Source organism: Gossypium hirsutum, chromosome D11, assembly GCF_007990345.1.
Source record: "Gossypium hirsutum isolate 1008001.06 chromosome D11, Gossypium_hirsutum_v2.1, whole genome shotgun sequence".
NCBI lineage: Eukaryota > Viridiplantae > Streptophyta > Magnoliopsida > Malvales > Malvaceae > Gossypium > Gossypium hirsutum.
This window is the reverse complement of record NC_053447.1, coordinates 68353290-68377241: the sequence shown is the minus strand read 5'-3', so window position 1 is coordinate 68377241 and position 23952 is coordinate 68353290. Positions and strand designations below refer to the sequence as shown.

Below are 23952 nucleotides of genomic sequence, written 5' to 3'. Positions count from 1 at the left end.
TATATAAATAGTTTTTAAGAGAATGAAAAATAGAGAAGAAGATGACCGATTACTTAAATTATGGATATTGCTATTATTACAATCATGAATTTCTTTTTCACAATTTTACTATCGTGTGTATATATATATGGAAATCATTTATTTAAATTATGTGTATATTTAAAAATAAAATTTAATAAATAATTAAACATGTATAAATAGAACACAATGCGGGTGATAAAATTAGATAATAGTATAGATATACAGAACATTATGTATGCGTAAACAATTTTTATGTAAAAAATTCATATAAAATAATAATGAGACCTTACTTGATGATTTAAGTTCAAATCTCATTATCTAAGACTTGTTTGGAGCCATTTTTAAAGCTCCCATCTAGTACCGGGTGATACGGAATCAAATAATGTCGTCCCCCTTTCCCTCCCTTGAGATTTTAACGATAAAAAGGGAACAAATCACATCAATTGCATATTTTTTGTAAATTTAAATTTTGTTTTATAATTTTTTGTATAAAGGTATGAAAATACAAAAAAAACCCTATAATAATATTTATTAATCATTTAAGATTCGGGGTTTTAATATTTTCTCTAATTGAGTTTGTGTCGAGTTAATTCGTGACACTAACTCAGTCATGTACTTAAATAATAGTATAGATATATAAAGTTAACTGCATCAAACATCTCCAAACTATTGATCAAATTCTAAATCAATCCTTGACTTTTAAAATATTCTAATTTAATCCTTAAACTAAAGTATCATTCCAATTAAGTTCTTTTGTTAATCTAGTCTCTAATTTTGGCATTAAATGGTAGCTTTGATCTAAAGTATTTAAAAATATTTATTGATTTATATGTGTTTAAAAATTAAATCATGTTAGATGGACATTCACATTTGATGTTAAAATTATAATTGAAAAAAATATTTTAATTTAAGGATTCAATTAAATGTTTCAAAGTTTATGAATTAATTTAAAATTTGATTCGAGGACGTCTAATACAAATTGTTATAGTTTATAAGTAAAATTATAAAAGTTAGAAACATAAGCATATGTTTGATTTTTACCATAATATCAATATATTAATGGCTTAATACATCACTTGATGTTCGAGTTTGGCACTTTTTTTAACGAGGTATTTTGGTACCCAAAAGTAACAGTGTCAACTTAGTATTTAATTCAAATTTTAAGGTTGAACTGGTGAAAGTTAATTGCAAATATTAGTTAGTTTTAATTTTTCATGTTTTTAATAAATAAATTTAGTGTTAATTTTGAATTTATTTACTTTGTGTTTAATTTGTTAAATACAGATTTTGTTAAGGTTTTAAAGTTGATTTAATAAAAGCTAATTGCTGATATTATTAGTTATTATGATTTTTCATCAAATTAACTCTAAAACCCAAATTAAAGACTAAAAGTTAACACAATTATCTTTGAGTACCAAACTGTATAACTTTGTCAAATACAAGTACCACATTGGACCAAGAAAACGCAAATACCACGTTTGAAAAAAATCAAACTCGAGTAAAAAATAATATATTAAACCTATATTATTATATTGTCATCAAAATTGTTAAAGATGTAGGGGTAATCTTTTATTTAAGGCTTAACACATAAATTGGTACTTAAATTATACCATTTTTTCCATTTTGATATCTAAACATTTTTTTGACATAAGTGGTACTTAAACTACTTTTTTTTCTTCCAAGTTGTTACTTTTGTTATATTATCTGATAGTCAGATTGTTAAGTCCGTTTTTTAAAAAATATATATTTAACCCACAAATTAGTACCCAAACTATAGTCTTTTTCTAAGTTGATACCTAAACCCTTTGTTTTTTTGTCACAAGTGGGACCTAATCTAATCTTCAACCACCCATTTTACACAAAAATATTATATTCGTTAAGAAAATTCCAGCTAATAACAAGCTACCACATCATATAAACTTTTAAACATAATTTTTAAATTATTTTATTTTCATTTTTTATTTTTTTCTCTTTTTTTCTCTCTTCTTTCTTTATAATATTTGGCAATGCCAACGATACTCAAAATTCTCCCTCCCAAAATCGAGACTGACAATAAATTCTATTTTTGTACTTCATCGCCTACTTAACCTGACAGGACCTAAAAAGTTCGTGTTTTCAGAATTAGACTGAATCAGCTGATTGGATCGGGAACTAGCCAAGGTATTTGTTTCTAGGATAAGAGTTGAACCAATTGACCAACGAACTGATATAAACCGATTCAATCAAGCTAAAAAATCGATTGAATCAAATTTCTCTATTTTCTCTATTTGTAATTTTTATGAACTTTTTAATAATTCATTAGATTGAATTGGATGAACTGAACGAACCAAACAACTCGAAAATTGGTGGCCTAATCGATTCGATCATCAGTCCAATTCTAAAATGTTAATCAAAACCATGAAATCAAAATGTTCACACTTGTAGAACAATCTCAAAGTGAGAGTAAGAAGAAATATATATATACATAATGTAAAAGAAATATACATACATACACATAGAATAATATTTTTTAGTCTCTTTTTTGCTGCACGATAATTTTTAATTGATTATCTTTTTTAAAATACGCTTAATAATTTGACTAACGGTTGAATTAATAGAGTTATCAACTTGGGAAGAAAAGTAATGTAGATACTTATGATGAAAAAAATGTTTATGCTCATCTTGCTACGAAATTTTTGAGGGATAGAAACTGTGTGTAGAGTCATGATTAAAAAGATTTTATCTTGGTAGATGACCCTATCTCAGAGGACATATGAACTCGTTAGGTGTAAGTATAACACCTGCTTGTTTCGAATTAATTTTTTGATGTATATTTTTGTTTATGACAGAACAGTCAAAAGGAAGAAAAAAACATCCAAAGTTTGTGTCATGTCTCTAGGTTGAATGAATTGAATCTACCCATTTTCAATAACAGTACTTTGTCGATTTGATTTTCTTTGACCATGTTTTACACAAGCTCTTATTCCTACCGACTAGCAATTACTTCCATCAATTTTCTTTTCTTTTCCTTTCCTTTCTTTTCCCTTTAGCCAATCAGGTTGAGATGTGTGGTTAATTAAGGCAGGACCACATTGATGAAACATCAAACACTATTTCATGGCTACACCAAAATGGGGTCTACGAATCTGACATGCCTCAATATTTCTATTATATGGATAAAATTATTTCATACATTCACTTTACAATTATTCTTTTAACTTTTATAAAAAAAATTAAAAAACCCTCATATATCATTAATTGCTATTTAAATTTTTTAATTTTATTTGTAAATTTAAAAACCCCACCTCAATTATATCGATTGAGTTTTAACTCAATTAGGATGGACATTGTTTTCAATATAGAAGGACTTGAATTCAAGCACGCTGAAATGCATTATTCTAGTCATTGTGCTAAAAAAAGCAGATATGATTAGAACCCATCATTAAATTTTATAAAATAAACTAAATATTTTTACCAAATGAGTTAAACTTGGAAATTTTTTAGATATGATTTAAGTTAAGGGCATTTAAGTTTATTAATTTTTAATAAATAACGCACTTCAAAATTTAATTTTATATTTAAAGATTTAAATTATTTTTTTAAAATAAATAAAAACCAACTACTCACTTAGAAGATATTTTATTTTTAAACTTTAACTTATTTTAAAATAATAAAAAATATTTCTTTTCACATAGTAAATGTGATGAATTATATTTTGGGTCTGAATATGAAATTTTAAAAATGGGCTAGATTTTGGTCCTTGCATCAAACTAAATCCACCAAATGGGCTTTAACCAAGTGGGCTTTTGCCTCCCTATGCAAGGGTCTATCAAAACCAATATTAAAAATTAAAATCTATACTACCCTTCTATTCTATTACTAAATTGATATTAAAAATATTAAAGTAATATTAAATTAAAAATTAGCCCTATAACTAAATGCATTCACATAAAACATTTACACATTTTCATGCAAGTAGTAATATTAAGTACTTTTTAGTATTATTTGATAGGTTTTGCTTCCAACACACACACACACAAAAATTGATTTTCATTATTACTTGATACCTTCACCTTTTATTATTATTTGATGCTTGATATATATATATATATATAATAATGCTTATTTTGCACAATTGTGTATATTTATTATCACTTTTTGATATATTATGCCTATTAACTAATAATTATTTATATTAGTGCATTTAAATGTGGATTATCAGTATTGACAAATTTTGACATATCTATGAAATAGAGTGCTAAAGCAATATTTTCTTCGAAATATTAAATCATATTCAAATGAAAATCGAACTGCTGGTGGCTGTTGGATTAGCTAAGAAAATGAAGGGTTTTTGCTTCTCTTTCTAACTTTAAATTGGGAATGCTAACCTCCTTTGTTTGCTTGTAAGTACTCCTCTTTAACATGGAAACTGAGAGGGCTGGCAAAGGACCTGACAACGTACTATGGAAGATTTAGGACTAACTTGTAAATTTTGTAAAAAATTTAAGGATTTTTTTGTAATTTTATAAAAAAACAAAGGCCCAATTTGAAAATGTTGTAAAACTAGGGAATTTATTATGTTTTTTAATTTTTGCTTTTTATAATTTTTATAATAAATAACATTTAATTGTAATATAATATATTTAAAATTAAAATAAAAATAGGCCTAAAAGTTTTATTGTCCACAAAATAGCTTAAACTCAAATTAATGTCATTCAACCTTAGCAACCAAAGCCCAAATTTAAATAATGTCCAAAATTTTACTTGTAAAATCAAAGTGATTTATCCCAAAACAATCATTCATCCCAAATGCAAAAATAATCAAATTTGTTACAATCTAAATTAATGAACTCTAATGAAATTTGATGTCTACAACAACTTTATGAAAAAAAGAAGAAGCTATAGTTGAGTGACTTACAAAAATACTAAGTAATTAATGAGTTCCTTTGTTAATGGACGCCTTGTTTAAATACATCACCAAACGTCCTTTTGTTAATCCAGTGATCTAGAAAGTCTACTTCTGTTTAACCTCTTGTTTCTCTCAGAATGATTCTGGTCATTCATCCCTGCAAACGAACTAATCTCTCCCTCCAAGAAGATCTTGTCCACCTGTCTTTGTGAACAGGCCACCCACTCTTTAAGGTGCTTGCTTTTCTGGCGCGAACGCTCCTACTATGAATTTGCCCTTTAGGTCATCGAACCCGACCTAAACATAACAACCTTGTACCACGTCAACACTTCCAAGCACAAGACCTTCACTATATATACCCTTCAACACGATGAAGAAGGGATTGACCCTTGAGAATATACAACAACCTAATAGCCCTCAACCTTCTCATTTGTTCTCTCAACTTCTTTCCACCTTACTTGGCATACCTGTTCTGGCTCTTCTCCCTTATTGATACCCTCATCAACAGACTCGAATTATGATGTGTGTACAAGTACCGCACTTTTATACACGGGGAGGTTAGGGAATAAGAATACCCTTCAAGTATGAAGGAAATGAAAAGAAGAAGATGAAGAAGAGTTAAGAGAACAATTAATATCCCAGGTTGCTTTTATCATGTTATCTTTTTTATATACAAATGAAGGCTTACAAGAATTTTAAACTAGCTAACAAACTCTAATTAACAACTACAACATACTTAATATTTTCTTCTTTAAGTTTTCATATATAAATCTCTCTTTCTCAAAACAAGCATTGTCCTCAAAGATGAAAACATTATAATTTATTTGCAAACCGCATAAAAGTACGTTCAAGTGGGTGTGTAAACTAAGCTACTAGTCATACATCTTGTTGGAGGTAAGAGTATTTGTAGGATTTGACATAAAATGATGTCACTTCCTGATTTTTGTTTGATTTTAGGACTATAATCCTTGTGTGGTGGTTTGCAAATTATAACTTTGCAAAGTCTAACATCTGCAACTTTCTTTGCTCCAATTTTGTAGCAATAGTAATTTCATAAAAGAAACCTTCCATCTCAATGATCCCAAATGGCAACAATTTTGCATGTTTGCACATATGGTAAAAATCATATTCTTTTTTAAACCATAGAGCAAACCTTTGAGCTTTTTCACATCAAAGTTTGTATTGCTTTTGTTTCAATAAATTTATCTAATAATTATATGTTTTAAAATATTTGAAGAATTAAGAGAAGAGTTTGGTAGTAAATTTCAATTTCTTGAACAAACTTTGGGGAGTTGAGTGAGGGGCATTAAAGGCGAGTATATAGGGTGATAATAGATTTCTAGTGTAATATTTTTATGGTTGATTCTTGAAGTTGGGCAACTGCAAAAGCATCTTGAAGAGTTTTAAGCTTGACATCTCGACAAATTTTTGTATAGTATTCTCAAGCACATTCAAGAGCCAGTTGGTTGCATACTCTTCATGTAAATGTACCACTCATAACAACAAAGTAAAATATATATGATATTCAGCAACAATACCTGTTTACTTGAGATTTAGCATCTTTATCATATTTGTTGACGATTAAAGCTTAAGAGATCTTGTTTGCTAATACCTTTTTCTTGTTAACATCTTGCCTGTGTAACGTTGTCGTTGTTTCCTTCAATGATTCTTTGATGGATTCATCAAACTTAAAGTTTAATAACCCGACAGTTTCAACCATGGAAGGTGCCAAGTTCGGAGCTCTGATACCAATTTATGCATGTACAAGTACCGCACTCTTATATAAAAAAAAGTTAGGGGAAAAGAACAACCCTCTTAAGTAAGAAGTAAAAAGGAAAATAGGAAGAAAATGAATAAGAAAATGAAAAGTTAAAAGAAAAGAAAGTTCAGAAGAAACATTGGTATTCTTAATTGCTTTTATTATGTTTAGTTATCTTCTTTATATACAGATGAAGGTTTACAAGACTCTACAACTAGCTAACATATGCTAACAACTCCAGCAAGCTTAACATTCATTTCTTTAGTTTCACACACACACACAAACTGTTACCTTTTCTCCACTAATTTTTCTTTTTCACCTTTTATTTATTCTAATTAGAAATAAGTTTTATAGATTCGACAACATAACTTCATCGCCCACACATATAATTCTCAACCATCATAATTTCTCATTGAAGAAAAGTAAAATATTAGGTTAAACACTTAAAAAAATGCATTCCCTAAACTTTGTGGATGACAAATTGATCTCTAGATTAGAGAATCAACATTATATATGATTTGAGGGAAACAATGCACGATGCATGAATTAGAGTGTTAAACCCTAATTTAAAATGTGAAGGGTAAAAAGTCTTTTACTTTTTAACGTGGGGAACAACAATTTATGATTATGATAGCCCACAAAAAGCTCTCTAATCGGTGGAAATTATAGAGAATCACATCAAAGTTTCGAGAGTGCACGAACAATACATGATGGAGGAGAATGTTAATGTTAAGATTATTGTGTCATATTTTTTTGAAATCGATGTTGTGAATGGCAACTTAAACTAGGTCTAGGTTAACTACAAATTTAAATTAGATTTTCATTGTACACTGAGAGATCTACCATGTGCATCACTTAATTATCATATTTTATTGGAGAATAAAAGGATCATATGTACTTATGCTACAACCAATGAATGACAAAATCAGATGAAACCCCCACTCTTTTTTTTCTTGTTTTCTTCGTGGTACCTTGAGAAACAAAACCACTAATTTCTTTTCTCAATTTTGTGTAATTAAATTAATTATCTTTCTTGTTTGTTTCACACATGGTTTTTAATACAAGTTGGGTTTAGATGAATATTACCATATCAGGTAAGTTACACCAGCTTTTCTTTTATTTTAAAATTTTGGTTAAAATATTTGATAGGTCTTTGTACTTCTTTTAAATTTAGAATTTAGTTTCTCTATTTTCTAAATTTCAAGATTTAAGTCCAACGGTTAATATTGTTAAGATTATTTTGTTAAATTTAGGTTCATTACAACGTCATTTTTTCAATTATATTGCTACTAACCGAGTGTTTCTTTATATATATTTTAAATTACCACACCAAAAAATTTAACCAAAAAAAAATTATCACTGCTAATAATTAGATCTGGATTTTGAAATCTGGAAAGTAGAGGGATTAAATTCTAAATTTGGAAAGAGTACAAGGACCTATAACATATTTTAACCTAAAATTACTGGATTATAACACATTTACGATGTGAGTGAATAAATATATTTATGATGATCAAATTAATTTTGATTGAAGTGGTAAAGTTAAATATTTAAAATTCATTATGTCATGTTGGTTGAGTCTTGACTCGATTGGCACTATGTTAACAAAATTTTTATGGTTGAAAGATGAAGCATAACACATTTGAAGATTATTATACGTAAAAGAATACAAACCCAAGAAAATAATAATGATATATAAAAATAAGATTAACCATATTTGTAGAAAAATCCAAGAAAAATTGAAGAAGGCATTTACAAAACACCCATTGGATTCCCCGAAGTAAGTTGACGAATTGTTTCCTTTGTCAGCAAAAAAATAAAATAAAATAAAAAGAATCTAAAATGAAACAAAGAAAGGGCAAAATTTCATAAATTCACATGCCAGCCAATAATAATTGATATTTAACTGGGGAAATTTCACATGGGGGAGAATTTCTTAGTAAATGTGCCCTATATATTACGATTTTCTCGAGAAATTAAAATAAAAAATGGAACATCCGTCTGCTTCAGATTGGTTATATTGGTCGGTGTTGAAAGGCCAACTTGCTTTGCATTAATCATTTCTTTTGCTTTGGATTTTGGATTTCTTTTATTTTATTTTCATTTTTTTCACTTTCCAGTTGATGGGGGAATCCACGTACTGCCCATGCAATTTCTTTTTCACTACTTCCTAAGAATATTGCTGAAAATTAAATGGGTTTTCTAGGTTACATTAAACCTTACTTTCCTGGAAAATCTTATGAAAGAACAACTGTAATTTTTTGGTTCTTTTCTGGAATGTTGCACCTGGCTTTATTACTGTTATTATTACTTATTACCAACCAAACATAACCATCCTTGTTGCAACTTGCAACCATTTATTTTATTTTCTTATTATTTTTCTAAGATGGTGATGCATTTTAGTTTTTATATTCCGTTGATGCTTCACCTCTCTTTTAAAGTTTATATTCAGAGTTCGTAAATTTTAATTTAGCCCCTAAAATAGTAAAATCAATAAAAAATATAATTTCATTTCAGCCCCTCCTTGAAATTTTCTAGTTTCATCCCTATCTTTAAAGTTTGAATGCGATATGTTTTACTATTGCATCCAACACTTGTTAATAAAATAAAACATAAAAACGTTAATTATGGTATAAAAGTTAAAATATTATGATAATTAATATGTTATAAGTGACGAATTTGTATATGTTACTATTTTCCATAAGTATAGATGTATAAGGGGCTTTACTTTTTAGCTCTAACCACATTCATTTGAAAAAGGGAGCCATGAAAAATTGCACTTATGGTCGTAGAAATTTTTCTCAGTTAGACTTATTTATGTGTCGAATTGTATTTCATAAATAAATCTACTTTCAGTTCTTACATATAAAATTAGTTCGAATCAAAATTTTCAATTCAAGTTATTAATTAAATTAAAGTTGATGTGAGATTTTAGAATATATATATATATAAGAGGTAAGGAGTAGAGGAATTGCCCAAGGATGGAATTTGAGACTAATCTCAACTGAAGACTTAAACATAAATCCTTTATAGCTCAATTGGTTTACTTGAATGCCATAAAAACCAGCAGGATTCTATTTATTTGTTCTTTTTATCAAATGCGATATGAAGGGAAGGGGATGAAGATTAAGATGATAGTGATTGAACCCATATAATTAAAGCATCAAATAAGAACCTTAGCCATAGGACTAACATGTAAACATTTGATTTTGCATTGTCAAACAATAGCTAGGAGCCAGGTGGAGAATATATATATATATATCTCCCATGTTTTCATTACTGTTTGTTGGTTTAGCAAAGGTTTGTGTAGATTTATGTAAATATTGAGGTTGACTAAAGTTCCTATAAAAACAAGAGAAATTATAACCAACCAAAATGAACAAAAATAATAATATTTAGGGTAAGAGATATAAATAAGAACAAAACAGATAGGGCAATTAGGGGGGGGGTCTTGTAACTCTTTGTTGCTTAGCATGCCATGTTTATCATAAGTTTCTCCCACTAGTTTCCAACTTTATTTCCTCCTCAACTTGTTCTTGAAACCTGTAATAATCAAGCACATATAAATTCTTTTATGTGATTGCCAAATATCTCACTTTTACTTTGTGCTTGATAGGGTAAAAACACATGAAATGAATAGATATAGGGTGAAAACATTAATTTACCACCCTACCATGTAAGTCCTTAGCCTATGGCATTAGAATTAATTTCATCATGCTTTTTTTTATGGTAACAAAATAATCATTTACTTAATGTTGAGACCTAAACAACATGATATAATTAAAACTACACACACTTTTTTAAATTCCCATCATAATGTTCTAAAAGGGTGTCTATATAATAAAGAAAAAGTTCAAATACACCATAAATCCCTGTACTTTTTGAAAATTTGAATTTACTCTTTTTACTTCTCACATTTCAAAATTCAGGTACAATTGTTAATAGTGTTAACATTATTTTGTTAAATTTAAGTTCATTACAACGTCATTTTTTTAGTTACATGGCTATCGAATGAGTATTTTTTAAATATTTCACAATGTCACACCAACAAATTTAACAAAAAGAGTAATAGTGTTAACGATTAAACCTGAATTTTGAAACCCAAAAAATAAAAAGACTAAATTCCTAGAAATAAAAGTATAGGGACTAAATTCCAAATTTGTAAAGAGTGGAGGGACTTGTGAGACATTTTAACCTAGAGAAAAAAATAAATTATGTTCCAAATGAACTTACAAGGAAATAGCTTTCACCATGGAGCAAACTCTCAAGCAAAAAACCAAAGTCATTCATGGGAAGAGGCAAACCAGAAGAGTGGACCAACATTACATCTTCACCAAACATAGCTTTAATGTCAAGTGGACCCCTTGGAACTTCTGTTGGGACTCCATTGATGAACACTGTGATGAACCCTGAAACAAATCCCAGTAAGCTTTTAACTCAGCATTCAATACCTGCTGCAGATGTTTAATATTTGAACAAAGTGTAAAAAAGAAAAAAGAAAAAAAAGTAACACTTTAGGTTTCTTCAATCATTAGTTTCCCCCATGTATATAATCTCTATTGCAAAGCCAATAGAAAGGTTCTATATGAAAAGAAATAAAATTATAATAATAAAGCAACATATAGCATATTTATGGGGTACAGTGCATAATTCTATTTTAAAACAATATGAACACATTGTTACATCACAAGAAAGTTACTGTTTCAGATACTTTTTCATTATTCATGAATTGGGTTTTAAAAAAAAATTGCATTAAAAGAAATGAAATTTACTGAACCATGCAATTTACCAGATTGATACTGCAAATTTGAAGTTTCTGAAGGGCATAAAACTGATGTAATGTTTGAGCTTTCTCCATTTCCTTGAAACCCCATTTGAGAGGACATTGAGAGAAGATTTCCCATTCCATCATCATTCATAACACCATATGAAGAAGAAGGACCAATTAGGAAAGAAGCAAAGTTTGGAGGAGAATTTGCAAACCCCATGGAAACCTCATTATTTTCATACTGAATTGCACCGCCGCCACCGCCGTTACCGAGTATTTGTGATTGGTTATTCCTTTGTTCCCGTGCACCGGCAGCTAACAGCTGTTGTCGTTGCCGGCGACGAGACCTCGAACGTCGGTTTTGGAACCAGTAAAAGACATTAGCATCACCAACAGACCCGAATTTCTCAAGCAGCTTCCTTATTCTCACAGTTTCATCTTTAGGAGGGTTAACCATGCCACTATTGAAGATGGACTCTAGTATGAGGATTTGTTCTGGTTTTGGTGTCCACCTTGACCTTACTGGTTCACTTCTCTCTGAACCATGGCTCGGACCATTAGGGTCCGGAGCTTGATCTTCCATTACTTTGAAATGAAGAAAATAATAGTGCACAGAAATGAAAATAGTTCCTTCAAGCTGAAACCTAGGTTTAAGAATATAGGACAAAAAAATACCAAAGCACATGAATACACAGTCTAGAATATATTAGAGAGGGTGAATTTATATATAAGACCCTGATGGAATGTTGTTTTCTAAAGTTACCATATCACCCTTATCTTGTTTGGACATCATAGACTTGAAATTACTTCTTTGCCTATCAAAGCTACTCTAAGCTTTATATCAATAAATGTTGGGCGGAGTCAGCAGGGGTGATACAGATGAAGCCAAAAAATATTTTGGGATTGAAAATTAAGTTTTTGATAAGAGTTAAAATGTTGTTTTAATATTTTTATAATTTTTTAAATGATTAGATCAAAATTTTATCATTTTTAGGGAGTCGAAGTGTAAATTTACTATTACTAATTTATAATTTTATACATTTTAAAGTGTAAAAATGTGTTTTTTTTTCTATTTTAGGGGGCCATGGCCCTGTTTGCCACCTCTCTCACGTCCCCTGACTAGTGAGGCATTATACTCTTAAAAAGAGAACTTAGGTTTGAACTTTAAAGATGACATTGTTGGGAGGGACATCCACGAATCCTAAAAGGATTAGTCTTTATAAATAATAAAACGAACATGAAAGATACTTTAGTTGCAAAAACAAATATATATATATATGCAGTAGTTAGAGTTTATTTCGATTGGCGGAGATCTATTATTATTTTTCATTAATTATTATGCAATACATGTTTAATCAAATTTTACATTTAATGTATGGGTCTTACTCGTTTAAATAATATTGATCAATATTTTGGATATTAACAAAAGAAAAAGTAGATACAAATGTGGAATATATTTAAAACACGTGTATTCCTACAACACATATAACTTAGACCTAATAAATTAAAAAAAAAACAATGAATTAAAATTTAGGAGGGAGGTTTTTTTTTAATAAATCAAATTCAAATCCAAATTATCGTAATTTAAAAACTCAACTAAAAAATTATAAAATTAAAACATTATACTCAAATTAAAAATAGATGAGATAATCAACCTTAAAAAATGAACTCCAAAAATTCCTAAATTCTTCCCTTATCCTTAAAAAAACTCAATATTTGGTAGCTAAGCTAGCCTTCCTTGGTTTAAGGAATTTGTATCCTATTATTCATACTTTACCATATGCTTTTCATACTTGAAAAAAGAAGGTGAAAAGACCTAGTGTTTGGTGGATTTAGACATTTTGTCTATCATATATTATTTTGGATCAACATTGAAACATAATTAGGTAGCGGTCAAGAGAAATGCCAAATGTTACACATTTCCCCCCCTTTTTGATGAGTAGTAATTATGTCACCCAATTAGATTCCAATAAAAAACCTAAGCTAAATATTGACCATATTATATACCCAATATTGGCTATTATTATTATTGTACCTAACCTCTTCTTAATTTCTTGTCTTCAAAATAATTTCATTTTTAAATACAACTTATAATGCAAAACCTAGTTTAACAATATTGAATACAACTTTAGATTATTTCTAAGTCCCGTGTACTATTAATGAATAATAGCACGGCACATCATCAATAAGTTAAACAAAAAATATGGAGGGCTGGTAAATAAATACTAATAATTTTATTTAAACATTAATTGTAGTTATCATAAATAAATATTAACAGCTCTTGGATTTAGGATCACAACTTTAAGGGTTTAGGGTCTCAAATTTTAGCATTTATTTATAATTAATTATTATTTAATTATGTTTAAATAAAGTTATTAGTATTTATTTATAAGTCTTACACTATTTATGATGTATCAATATTCTCCCTTTTTTTTAAAAGTAGTTATGTTTGATTTTTTTATAGTATAATAATAAATTTAGCTTTTAATGTTTACTGCTTTTATCACTTAGTCCCTAATTCAATTTTTCGTTTTTGGATCATTTTGATTTATGACTCTCAACTTTTAAAATTTAGTCGAATTAATTTCATTTGTTTACGTTTTAAATTTTGAAGGTTGAGAGTCAAAATGATTTTGTTTTAAAAAAGGACCAAAGTGATAGAAAAGGTAAATATTAAGAGCTAAATGTGTTATTGCTTCATTCTTTCTTATTACATTTATTCTAAAGATTGATCATTCGTTTACCCTCCTGGTTAAACATAAAAATTATAATTTAACTCCTCCTAAAAATTAATTATCCAATTGAATCCCTTTTAGCTTTCTGGGTAAATAGAAAATTGAAATTTTAGCTTCTCTCAAATTCAATAATTTAAATTAAGCCCTTCCACTTTTGGTCCCTCCCAAAAACCAGTAATTCAATCAGAGCCATTTTAACATCAATCCAAATACAAAAAAAATGTAGAAAATAGAGGTCAAAATGGTAAAAGAAAGAAGAAGGAAAAGGGGGCTGAAATAGGAAAACTAGGGTTTGGGCAATAATGGCAAAGTGCATGTGAAGGAATGCATGGAAAGGTGGGAAGAGACAACTTCTTTTCCATATTTCTTTACAACAAAATAAATAAATCTCACTCAATTGATAGTCAACAAAGGGTGGAATTAATTATTTTTATTTTATTTTTTTAACCAAAGTAAACTTTCAGAAAATAAAAAGAACAGTGGAAATATGAAGAGAGATGTCAGTAATTCAATGCTAAACCATTTACTTTTTTCATTATAATTTTCTCTTAATTCTCTTTCTCTTCTCATTCTGTCTCCACATTTGAGCTCCCCCATCTTTTTATATCTATTTTAAATATATATATTCAAACACCTTCTGATCGTATTTGCTATTTTGATACAATATATAAAACTACTTTTTACTAAATAACACGTCCTCCTACATTAACAATAATACTCGTGCCAATCGACCTAATACTCAATTTACTGAATTTATATTTTAATCTTCCAAAAATTTATTACTCATTTTTACTCCTTGAATTTTTTATTTTTTTTGAATTTACCCTTATTTTAATTATTAAAAAACTGAAATGTCAAAGATAAGCAAACCAAATTCCACCGCTTCAGTTTATCTATTTCTGACTTTTTTTAATACTTTTTTAAAGTTATTTTCGCTAATTTAAAATATTAAAAATTAACTATAAATTAAAGAAAAAAAATCCAATATTACGATTCAAATCAATTTTCAATTTAATGAAATTTAATTTCTAAATTAAATCAGTAAAAAAAATCCTATAATTTTTATTAGCAGATCAGAGACTAAATTTCAAGAGATTGAAGAAATACAAAGGGCAGAATTAAAATGTTTTTCCCTTAATTTTCAAGCATTTGTAATTTGTATATAGGTGGTGATGGCCCAACGGGTGGTTTTGGGTCGGATTTAAGTTTATATTTTTCGAACTTTGGATTAGTTTGATCCGATCAATTTTATTATTTATAAATAATAAAAATATAAAAAAATTTATATTAATATTGTTATGAAATAAATAATAAATAGAATAAAAGAACAAGAACTAGTAGATCAGAAAAAGAGAGCATACAAATTTTATTAATCAATAGGAATGTTTACAATGTACATCAAACTTATATTAATAATAAAGTATTTAGAACAAATATTTATATATCTTAAATTTATTATTTTTTAGAATAATAAAATGAGTTTTTAGAGCGGGACGAACTTTTTTAGAACGGAGCTTCGGTCCGACCCAATTCGATCTATATGTATTTTAACTTTTTTTCTAAGTAAATAAATTTAGATATATACAGTATATATGAGTGTAAAATGATTGATGCAAAGGTTTCGATAGAATGGAAAATTGTACGTTCGTTTTTTATTTAAAGATGGTAAAATAATTTTACCTTTATGAAGCTCTTTTGTTCATAAATACTCCACTCTACAAAATTCCCTATATACATAATTACACCTTTGACGTAAAAAGTCGTATTGCACGACAAAAAGGCATTTTCAACAGTGCCTGCCATCCGTACAATTTTAATGCTATTAATTAATAACATAATCTTATATAAACTTCTAATTATTTAAGAAAATTATTAAAAAAAATTTACAATATATTTATATATATTAGAAAACTTGTCGTGTTTGCCGAAATTACTGGTTTAGAATATAAATGTGTGTATGAAAATAACATACAATAAATAATGAAATGTATGGTTTGAAACTAATTAATCATAATATACGATATTTAAACACATAAATATATTAGATAAACAATATTAAATGCACTATAATTATTTATCATGGTTTTGTCAACAATTGTGAGTTAGCGCCGGGTTGAATTATAACACCAACTCAATTAACAATATTATTAATATATAAAAGTAATGGAGATAATAACTTGTGCATATTAAAATGAAAATTTATAAATTAGAATAAAATGAAGCTTTAGTTGAATGGTAAAATTAAGATTTTGCTATCTCAGTTAGTGTGGGTTCAAATCCTACTGTATGCATATTTTAATTTGTTTTTGTTAAAATGAAAAGACTAAAATAACTATTGTCAAATAGTATAACTTATTTTAATTACGAAAGGGCATTTTTAAAATTTTCTAACCGAGTTGGTGACCCAAATGGAGGTGACACCAACTTAGTAAAACAATTAATAATGGTAAGGATAGATATACAACTACTGGAGATAATAACTTTTGTATATTAAAATAAAAAGGTATAAAATATATTAAAATAAAGACTTGGTTAAGTGGTAAATTTATACTTTACTAATTTAATTGGGGTGGGTTCAAATCTCATCATATGCATATTTTAATTTGTTTTTGTTAAAATGAAAAGACTAAAATGACCTCAAATAGAATAAATTATTTTAATTATGAAGGGCATTTTTGTAATTTCCTAATTGATTTGGTGACCCGATCGAGGGTGACACCAACATAGTAAAACACTTAATAAATAGTAAGTATATACAACTAGTGGAGATAATAATGTGCGCATATTAAAATAAAAAATGTATAAAATATATTAAAATAAAATTTTGGTTGAGTGATAAATTTAAAGGTTTTTAGATCCAATTGGTGTGGGTTCAAATCTCATCATATGCATATTTTAATTTGTTTTTGTTAAAATGAAAGACTAAAATACCCTCAAACAGTATAACTTATTTTAATTACGAAATAACATTTTTATAATTTCCTGATCGAGTTGGTGACTTGGTTGAGGATGACACCAACTTAGTAAAATACTTAACAAATAGTATATGTATACAACTAATGGAGATAATAACTTGTGCATATTAAAAAACACGATTATAAAATATATTAAAACGAAGCTTTGGTTAAATGGTAAATTTAAAGTTTTATTAAATTAATTGGCATGTATTCAAATCTTATCATATGCTAATTTTAATTGGTTTTTGTTAAAATGAATATTTAAAATACCCTCAAATGGTACAACTTATTTTAATTACAGAAAAACATTCTCATAATTTCCTAACTGAGTTGGTGACCTAATTGAGGGTGACACCAGCTTAGTAAAACTCAAAAAGAATTAATTTTTAAGTAGTAAAACGAACATGAAAGACTACGGGCAAAGTTAAAAAGTTTTCTTAGAAGGACCAAAAGTAAATTATAAATGTTTGAAGGACTAAAATGTAAGTTTATTACTTTTTTTTATAATCTCTAAAAAGATTTTTAAGAGATTTATCAATTTTCTAGGACCAAAACTAATACTTATCTTTCTTTCAACTCTGTAAAAGATACTTGATTATAAAAAAAAAATTAAAGTTATTAAGAAAACTTGAAAAGCAAAAAGGACTAAAGTTTAATAAGCAAATTAAAAAGAAAACCTTAATGCATGTGCCCCCAAAGCATAACAAATGTTGGTTGGTGTCCCCTAAACATTATTTTCAACTTTCTCTCTAAAAAATGTAATAGAAAAAATATGGAAATACTTAAACTAACAAAAATAAATTGATAAATTCGGTATACAATATCAACATTATTAAGTAGTGATTGGTATGATGAAAGATAGTCACTTTCCTGAAAACTTAATCAGTTGGAAAATGGTGTCAATATTTAGTATATCAAATTTTATTTACTTTCCTTAGAATCTAACTTTCCCTTGAGAATTATTTTCCCATGAACGCGACAATGGTGATTCCCATGATAAATGGTGGGAAAGTTACTTTCCATTTCCCATGTAGATTAGAAAGTTAAAAAAACTTTAAGACTATTTTATATTAGTTTAGGGTATTAGTCTACTAAAAAAACGTAAAATAAAAAATAAGCTATTACCTCCTTCCTCCTCTTAATTTTCTCCATTACTTAACGAATTCTTTGCAAGTAAGCTTTTTTTCCGCTACAAATTTGATTTAGCACTTGTATTTGTATGAAATGTTTATTATCTTTTTATAGAATATGGATAGAATTGTTCCATTTAAATCGTATAGGAACTGTGAGTTGGACCATCTATGATTTTACGTTCCTATGATTTAATTATTTGTATTTTTGCTCAGAGCAATACCCGAAATCAATTATTTTTTTATATTCCTAAGGTAAGCCTTAAGCTAAAACAAAATGTGATTTTAAATTTATTTTTTAATTTCCAAAACAAGTTTTATATATGCATTATTATATTTAGAAAACATAAGCAAGACAGATTTAAAATAATATTGCTTTTAATTAAAATCAAAATTTTAAAAATTATCCATTAAATTCTATTATTAAATATGTAGTCCAAATATCTGTTAAGAATAAAGTTTATTATAAATATTATCTTTTATGTAATAAGGGTAAATTCATAAATTATCATTATATTCTCAATAAGTACTTGGTGAACCAAATGTGATAATATAACTTTTCTAAGATTTTAGTTAATACATTCTCATGTATATCAAACATCGTAAAGTAACTTTTTTAGAAACGTATTTCAAGAAATCATATTTTATTAAAATCGTAACATGTGAAAGCATCAAACACTGTCATGTAATTGATTGCGAGATTTTGTATCTGTATTCATCTTTCAATGTTATGTTCTTAGATTTTTCAATTTAAAAACTATACATATTTTTAATTTTAATGATTTTTGAATACTAGTAAATGTTAAACCCACCATTCAACTAAGTAAATAAAGAATGGTGATTTGATGGATGATTTGAACAAGGTTAACTCGTTTTCGTACAACGACAACAACAATAATAAATAAATAAATAAATGTAGATGTTGCATGGAAGTGAGAAAGGCAGGGGGGTTTGGTAGGTTGCTAAGTTAGCGAGAAAGGGAGGGGGGATTGTAGGCTTTTGGACTTTTACTACAAATGGAAATTTGCCTACTATTTTCACTGTGTTAAGGAATCTTCACTGTGCTGTCACAGTCAGCCTGCTTTTTTTTATATTATATATTCTTTTTTCTTACCATGATTTATAATTATATAGTTTTTATTTTTCGATAGAGTAAGCTCAATGATTAATTTTTCGTGTTTGATAGACCGAATAAGAAATAAATACTAGTCACAAGTTTTAAACTTACTTCATATTCGGGGTAAGGATCGAACACTCAACCACTAATCAAGGTAGAAAAGACTCTTACTATCTCACCTAACTCCCGTGATTATTTTGTCCATAGAAATCTGAAAATGTAGTGCATGAATTCAGCGAGTAAATTGCGTCATTGGTTTTGAAATATTGTTACCAATTATTTCTTTTTTATTTTTTAAAAAATAAATTTTAAGGGGTGTTTCGTTCGTTTAATGTAACATTACAGCTTGTAAAGTTATATTTCAAAATAAGTTTATGATATTTAAATTTCAACATTCCAGTCATCTCATAATATTACATTACGACCATCCCGTAATATAGGATATAATCTCATTACAGCTCATTATCTTAGATTAAGGGTGTAATCTTGAATTCTGGATCAAATTGCCCTTTTTTTTTATTACTCTAATCAATTTAGGTTTTTTCTTAAATAAAGTTTAAAATTAATTAAAAACAAAAAATATATATATTTTTCTTAATAGTGAATTAGCAGATATCATTTTGCAAGTATAATCATTATATTTATTAATGGTTATAAGTATAGTTATGATTGATGTTGCAATCACTTTTTATGAATTATTATAATTATGATTTATAAATTTATTTCAACACAGTATATTTACTTATTAATATATAAATTGTAATGAAAAGTAAGAATTTTAATAATTTATCATAATTTTATGGAAATTGACACTAAAAAGTGTTAAAGGAACTAAACTTGTTAAAAGAAAACAAATTATATAAGAAGGACAATTAAGTAAAATGTGTTTCTAGGTAATCTTACATTCCAGACAAATGAACCAAACAATGTAATCTCACGCCCTACCTATAATCTTATATTACCGTACTCCTATTACATAACGTAATTTAAGATTTAGTGGACCAATCGTCTCTTTACACTCGTCATCGCTTTTAAATTTCATAAAAATCAAGCTAAACTAAACTTAATATTACTGGTAAAAGCTGAGGTCTTGGGTCTTTGTGGATTCAAGTTTGAGTTTCACTATATGTGGTGCAGGTAGGGGTGTAGACAAGGAGACAATCAATAACCTTGGCCACCCAAAATGGTAAATTTATCTTGAAGCCCCTTCAAAAATTAAAAAATTATAAATTAATATAATGATAAAATTACTCTTTGGTCCCTCAAATTTTATAATTCATATTTATTTCCTTAAATAATTTTCTATCTTCGTCCTGGTGTAGGTGTGAGTCTCTAGTCTCACCATGTGTTTTTATCATACATGAGTTTTAGTTGGTGAGTTGTTCGATCTTAACCCAAATTATTTTAAATTATTAACCTGATTGTAATTGTTCAAACATATATTTAAAATTGTATTATAATCAATTATATTTATACTTGTAAACTCCAAAAAAGAAAAAAAGTTGAGAGATAGCTCTAACATGGACCATATTGGTATTTTGACTTGCTAAAACACAGAAAATACCAAATATATATGTTAGATCTTGAAAGTTTTAAAAAAAAAATCAAAAAAGCATATTGTATTTAAAATTACAACACAAAAATACCAATGACTTGAAAGTTTAAAACAAGAATCTCTCAAATTTTGGGAGGAAGATAGGACCACTAAATTGTTGTTAACAATTTTGTCTCTTCAAACTACTTGTTTGTTTTTCTTTGTCAACTGTAAGAAATTGGAATTGGACCACTAACTCCCTCCCCCCCCCCCCAAAAAAAAAAAATTAAGCCCCACGAGATTAAGGATTTAATAATCCCCATTTTACTATGGTTTTATACAATTTGGACCACTAACTCTCATGATAATCAAGAGAATGAGGTTTTAGATTTGGGTTGTTTAGGTTTAAGTTTTATTTTAAGTAAATCTTGTATAAGTTGAAAAAGATTTTTTTAGTAGGAGGAGCAAATTATTATACACATTATTAGTAAGTAATTTTTTTCGATTCGATCTTACAATGCGGGCACGAGGGCAAACATTTTTAACCAATGGCTCGAATATTAAGATTGGTCTTGAATTTAGGATGTAATTAAATTAAATATAATATTAAATATTTAAATTTTACTTTAATTTGTAGTAATTAAATTTAGAATATTTTATAATTATAATTGAGAAAATTGAATAAAATTACTCATAATCCCATGACACTTAAATCAAAATATTAAGATTTAATAAACAATTAAATTGGTTTAAATTCAATGATTAATTTATTAAAATATTGATAATATAAAAAAGACATGGAAACTTTAAAAAAGGTATAAAACCAATAATTATTGGTGCAAAATTTCCCCACGCTTCATTACATGAATTTTTTAAAAATGCTGTGGGGGCACTTTGGTGTGTTGAAGATGAATTGCAAGATTTTAGACCAATAATCAGTGTCAATCTAGTTTTCGTTAGCCATTAATGAAAGTGATATGATGATATATATATATATAGGGGTTGGTCTATGGATTGAAGCTAAGGACATTTCATATTAGAGGGGGGAGATGTTCCATTCAACTTGCACAGTTGCAAAAGGCATTGATGAGTGTCAAAAAAGAGTGTACAAACAACATGGATTGTGGCTTTTCATTTGTCCCTCCAACCTCTATTGTCTTGCTAACATTATTTTCTTTTAGGTTTCTAAACCCTCACCCTTGGCTTAGGGTGTTTTTTCCTCTCTCTTTTCTCTCCTTTTATGTATGGTCATAATGATTTCTGCCAAAAAAATGAAAATAAAAACAGTAATGTTAGACATAGAAGTCTATATTGATATATATATATATAAAACTTTTAATCAAGATTTGTTAGGATGAAAAAGAAACTTCACATAGTATTTATACATAGTGGAACTTGAATCGAGATATTTAAAATTCTATAACATTAATCTTTTAGTGTTATTTAAACTGAATCAGATCGATCAATTGAATTGAGAATCGACTAATATACTAATTCGGGATATAATGGTTGAACCGATCTCTGATCAAATCGCTCCAATTCGGTAAAAAAGAAGAAGAAACCAAACAAAAAAAATGATGGTTGAACAGGTTTTATAAATTTTTATAATATTATTAAATTTTTTTGAGTTTTTAATTAACTTAATCACCAATCCAATCATTAAAACATTAACATTTGCGAACAATACCCTGTATTGCCAATAATCTTCATTGCTATTGTCTATGATAGCGAGAAAATACATGTCAAATTTCACAATCTAATTTTATCTAATTACATCCTTAATTAGACTAGCGTCTAATGTTACGTTTGTTGTATGCAATTTTACGTATTTAATATTTAAATAATTTTTAAAATATTATATTTTTAGTTGCAGTAATTAGTGTAAAATAATATTTTTATTTTAATCCTTAAATATAATTAAATATATTAACTTAACAATTCAAATATTTTAATAGAAATTTTCAAATAATAATTGAAGTTTTAACATATTCAACATACAATATATTTTTTTTTGGACAAACATACAATATAGTTTTACTTTATGTAATTAAGACAAGTAACATTATTCAAAATAATAACTAATTAACATAATTAAATTTAATATTAATTAATGGATAATTAATAAGCTTAGAATTCTAATAACTCTATTTTGAAATTAATACAACTCTTTTTAACTAATAATTATAATTTAAATTCTAATTGTTTTTAAATGTGTAATTATCACAACTTATATTAAATTCTAATTATTTTTAAACAAATAATTTTAAATTAAATATTATAATTATTTTTATATGTAAAATTAATAATATGATGGAAAATAAAGGGTATTCTCGCCAGTTCAAAAGCTTTTCCAAACTCGTGCTTATATATATATATTATAGATTAAGAAATAATGAAGGTTAAAATTTTCTATTAGTCCTTATACCTTGTGAGAGATACGAATTTAGTATATATACTTTAATTTGATCAAATTTAGTCTTTGTATGTTTCAAATCGGTCAATTTTAGTCATTGTACATTTTGAATCTTAAAATTTTAGTTCTGACCCAAACGATAGTAATTAAATCAGTATGCTTAAATTATGCCATTAGTCTTATACTATACATAAAGTTAATAGATTTAGTCCATGTTCTCCAGTATATTCATTCTTAGTCTCTATACTTTTTAAAATTTAAAATTCTAGTCTTGACACAAACTATAGTCAGTAAATCCATTAAATGGCTTTTTTTGTGTGAATAATATATAGAAATAACAAGCTGACATGACATTGTACATATGATAATATATTTGTCGCATACGATTTTGGAAATAACATAACTTAATGAATTTAACAGCTACCTTTTGGTCAAAGCAAAAACTACAAAATTCAAAAAGTACAAAGGCTACAAATGACCAAATTAAAATGCTAAGACTGAATCTATAATTTACACATGACACAGGGAGTAACAATAGAATTTAACCAATAATTAATGAGTGAATTTTGTCAATTAGCAATTGGGCTTTTGGGCAATTAGGCTTGATTTTGTAAACATTTTTTTGAAACT

At 27.3% G+C, this 23952-nt stretch overlaps 1 protein-coding gene across 1 annotated transcript; it reads right to left on the bottom strand.

Annotated features, from left to right (window-relative positions):
- Positions 1–9862: 9862 nt before the first annotated feature.
- On the bottom strand, positions 9863–12142 carry LOC121203131 (WUSCHEL-related homeobox 11). The gene is made up of 3 exons (XM_041105011.1): positions 11458–12142; positions 10902–11077; positions 9863–10211 (listed from the first exon to the last, which is right to left on the bottom strand). Exons 1-3 carry the CDS (start codon positions 12119–12121, stop codon positions 10194–10196), a joined length of 858 nt encoding a protein of 285 aa, XP_040960945.1. The 5' UTR covers positions 12122–12142; the 3' UTR covers positions 9863–10193.
- Positions 12143–23952: the final 11810 nt, after the last annotated feature.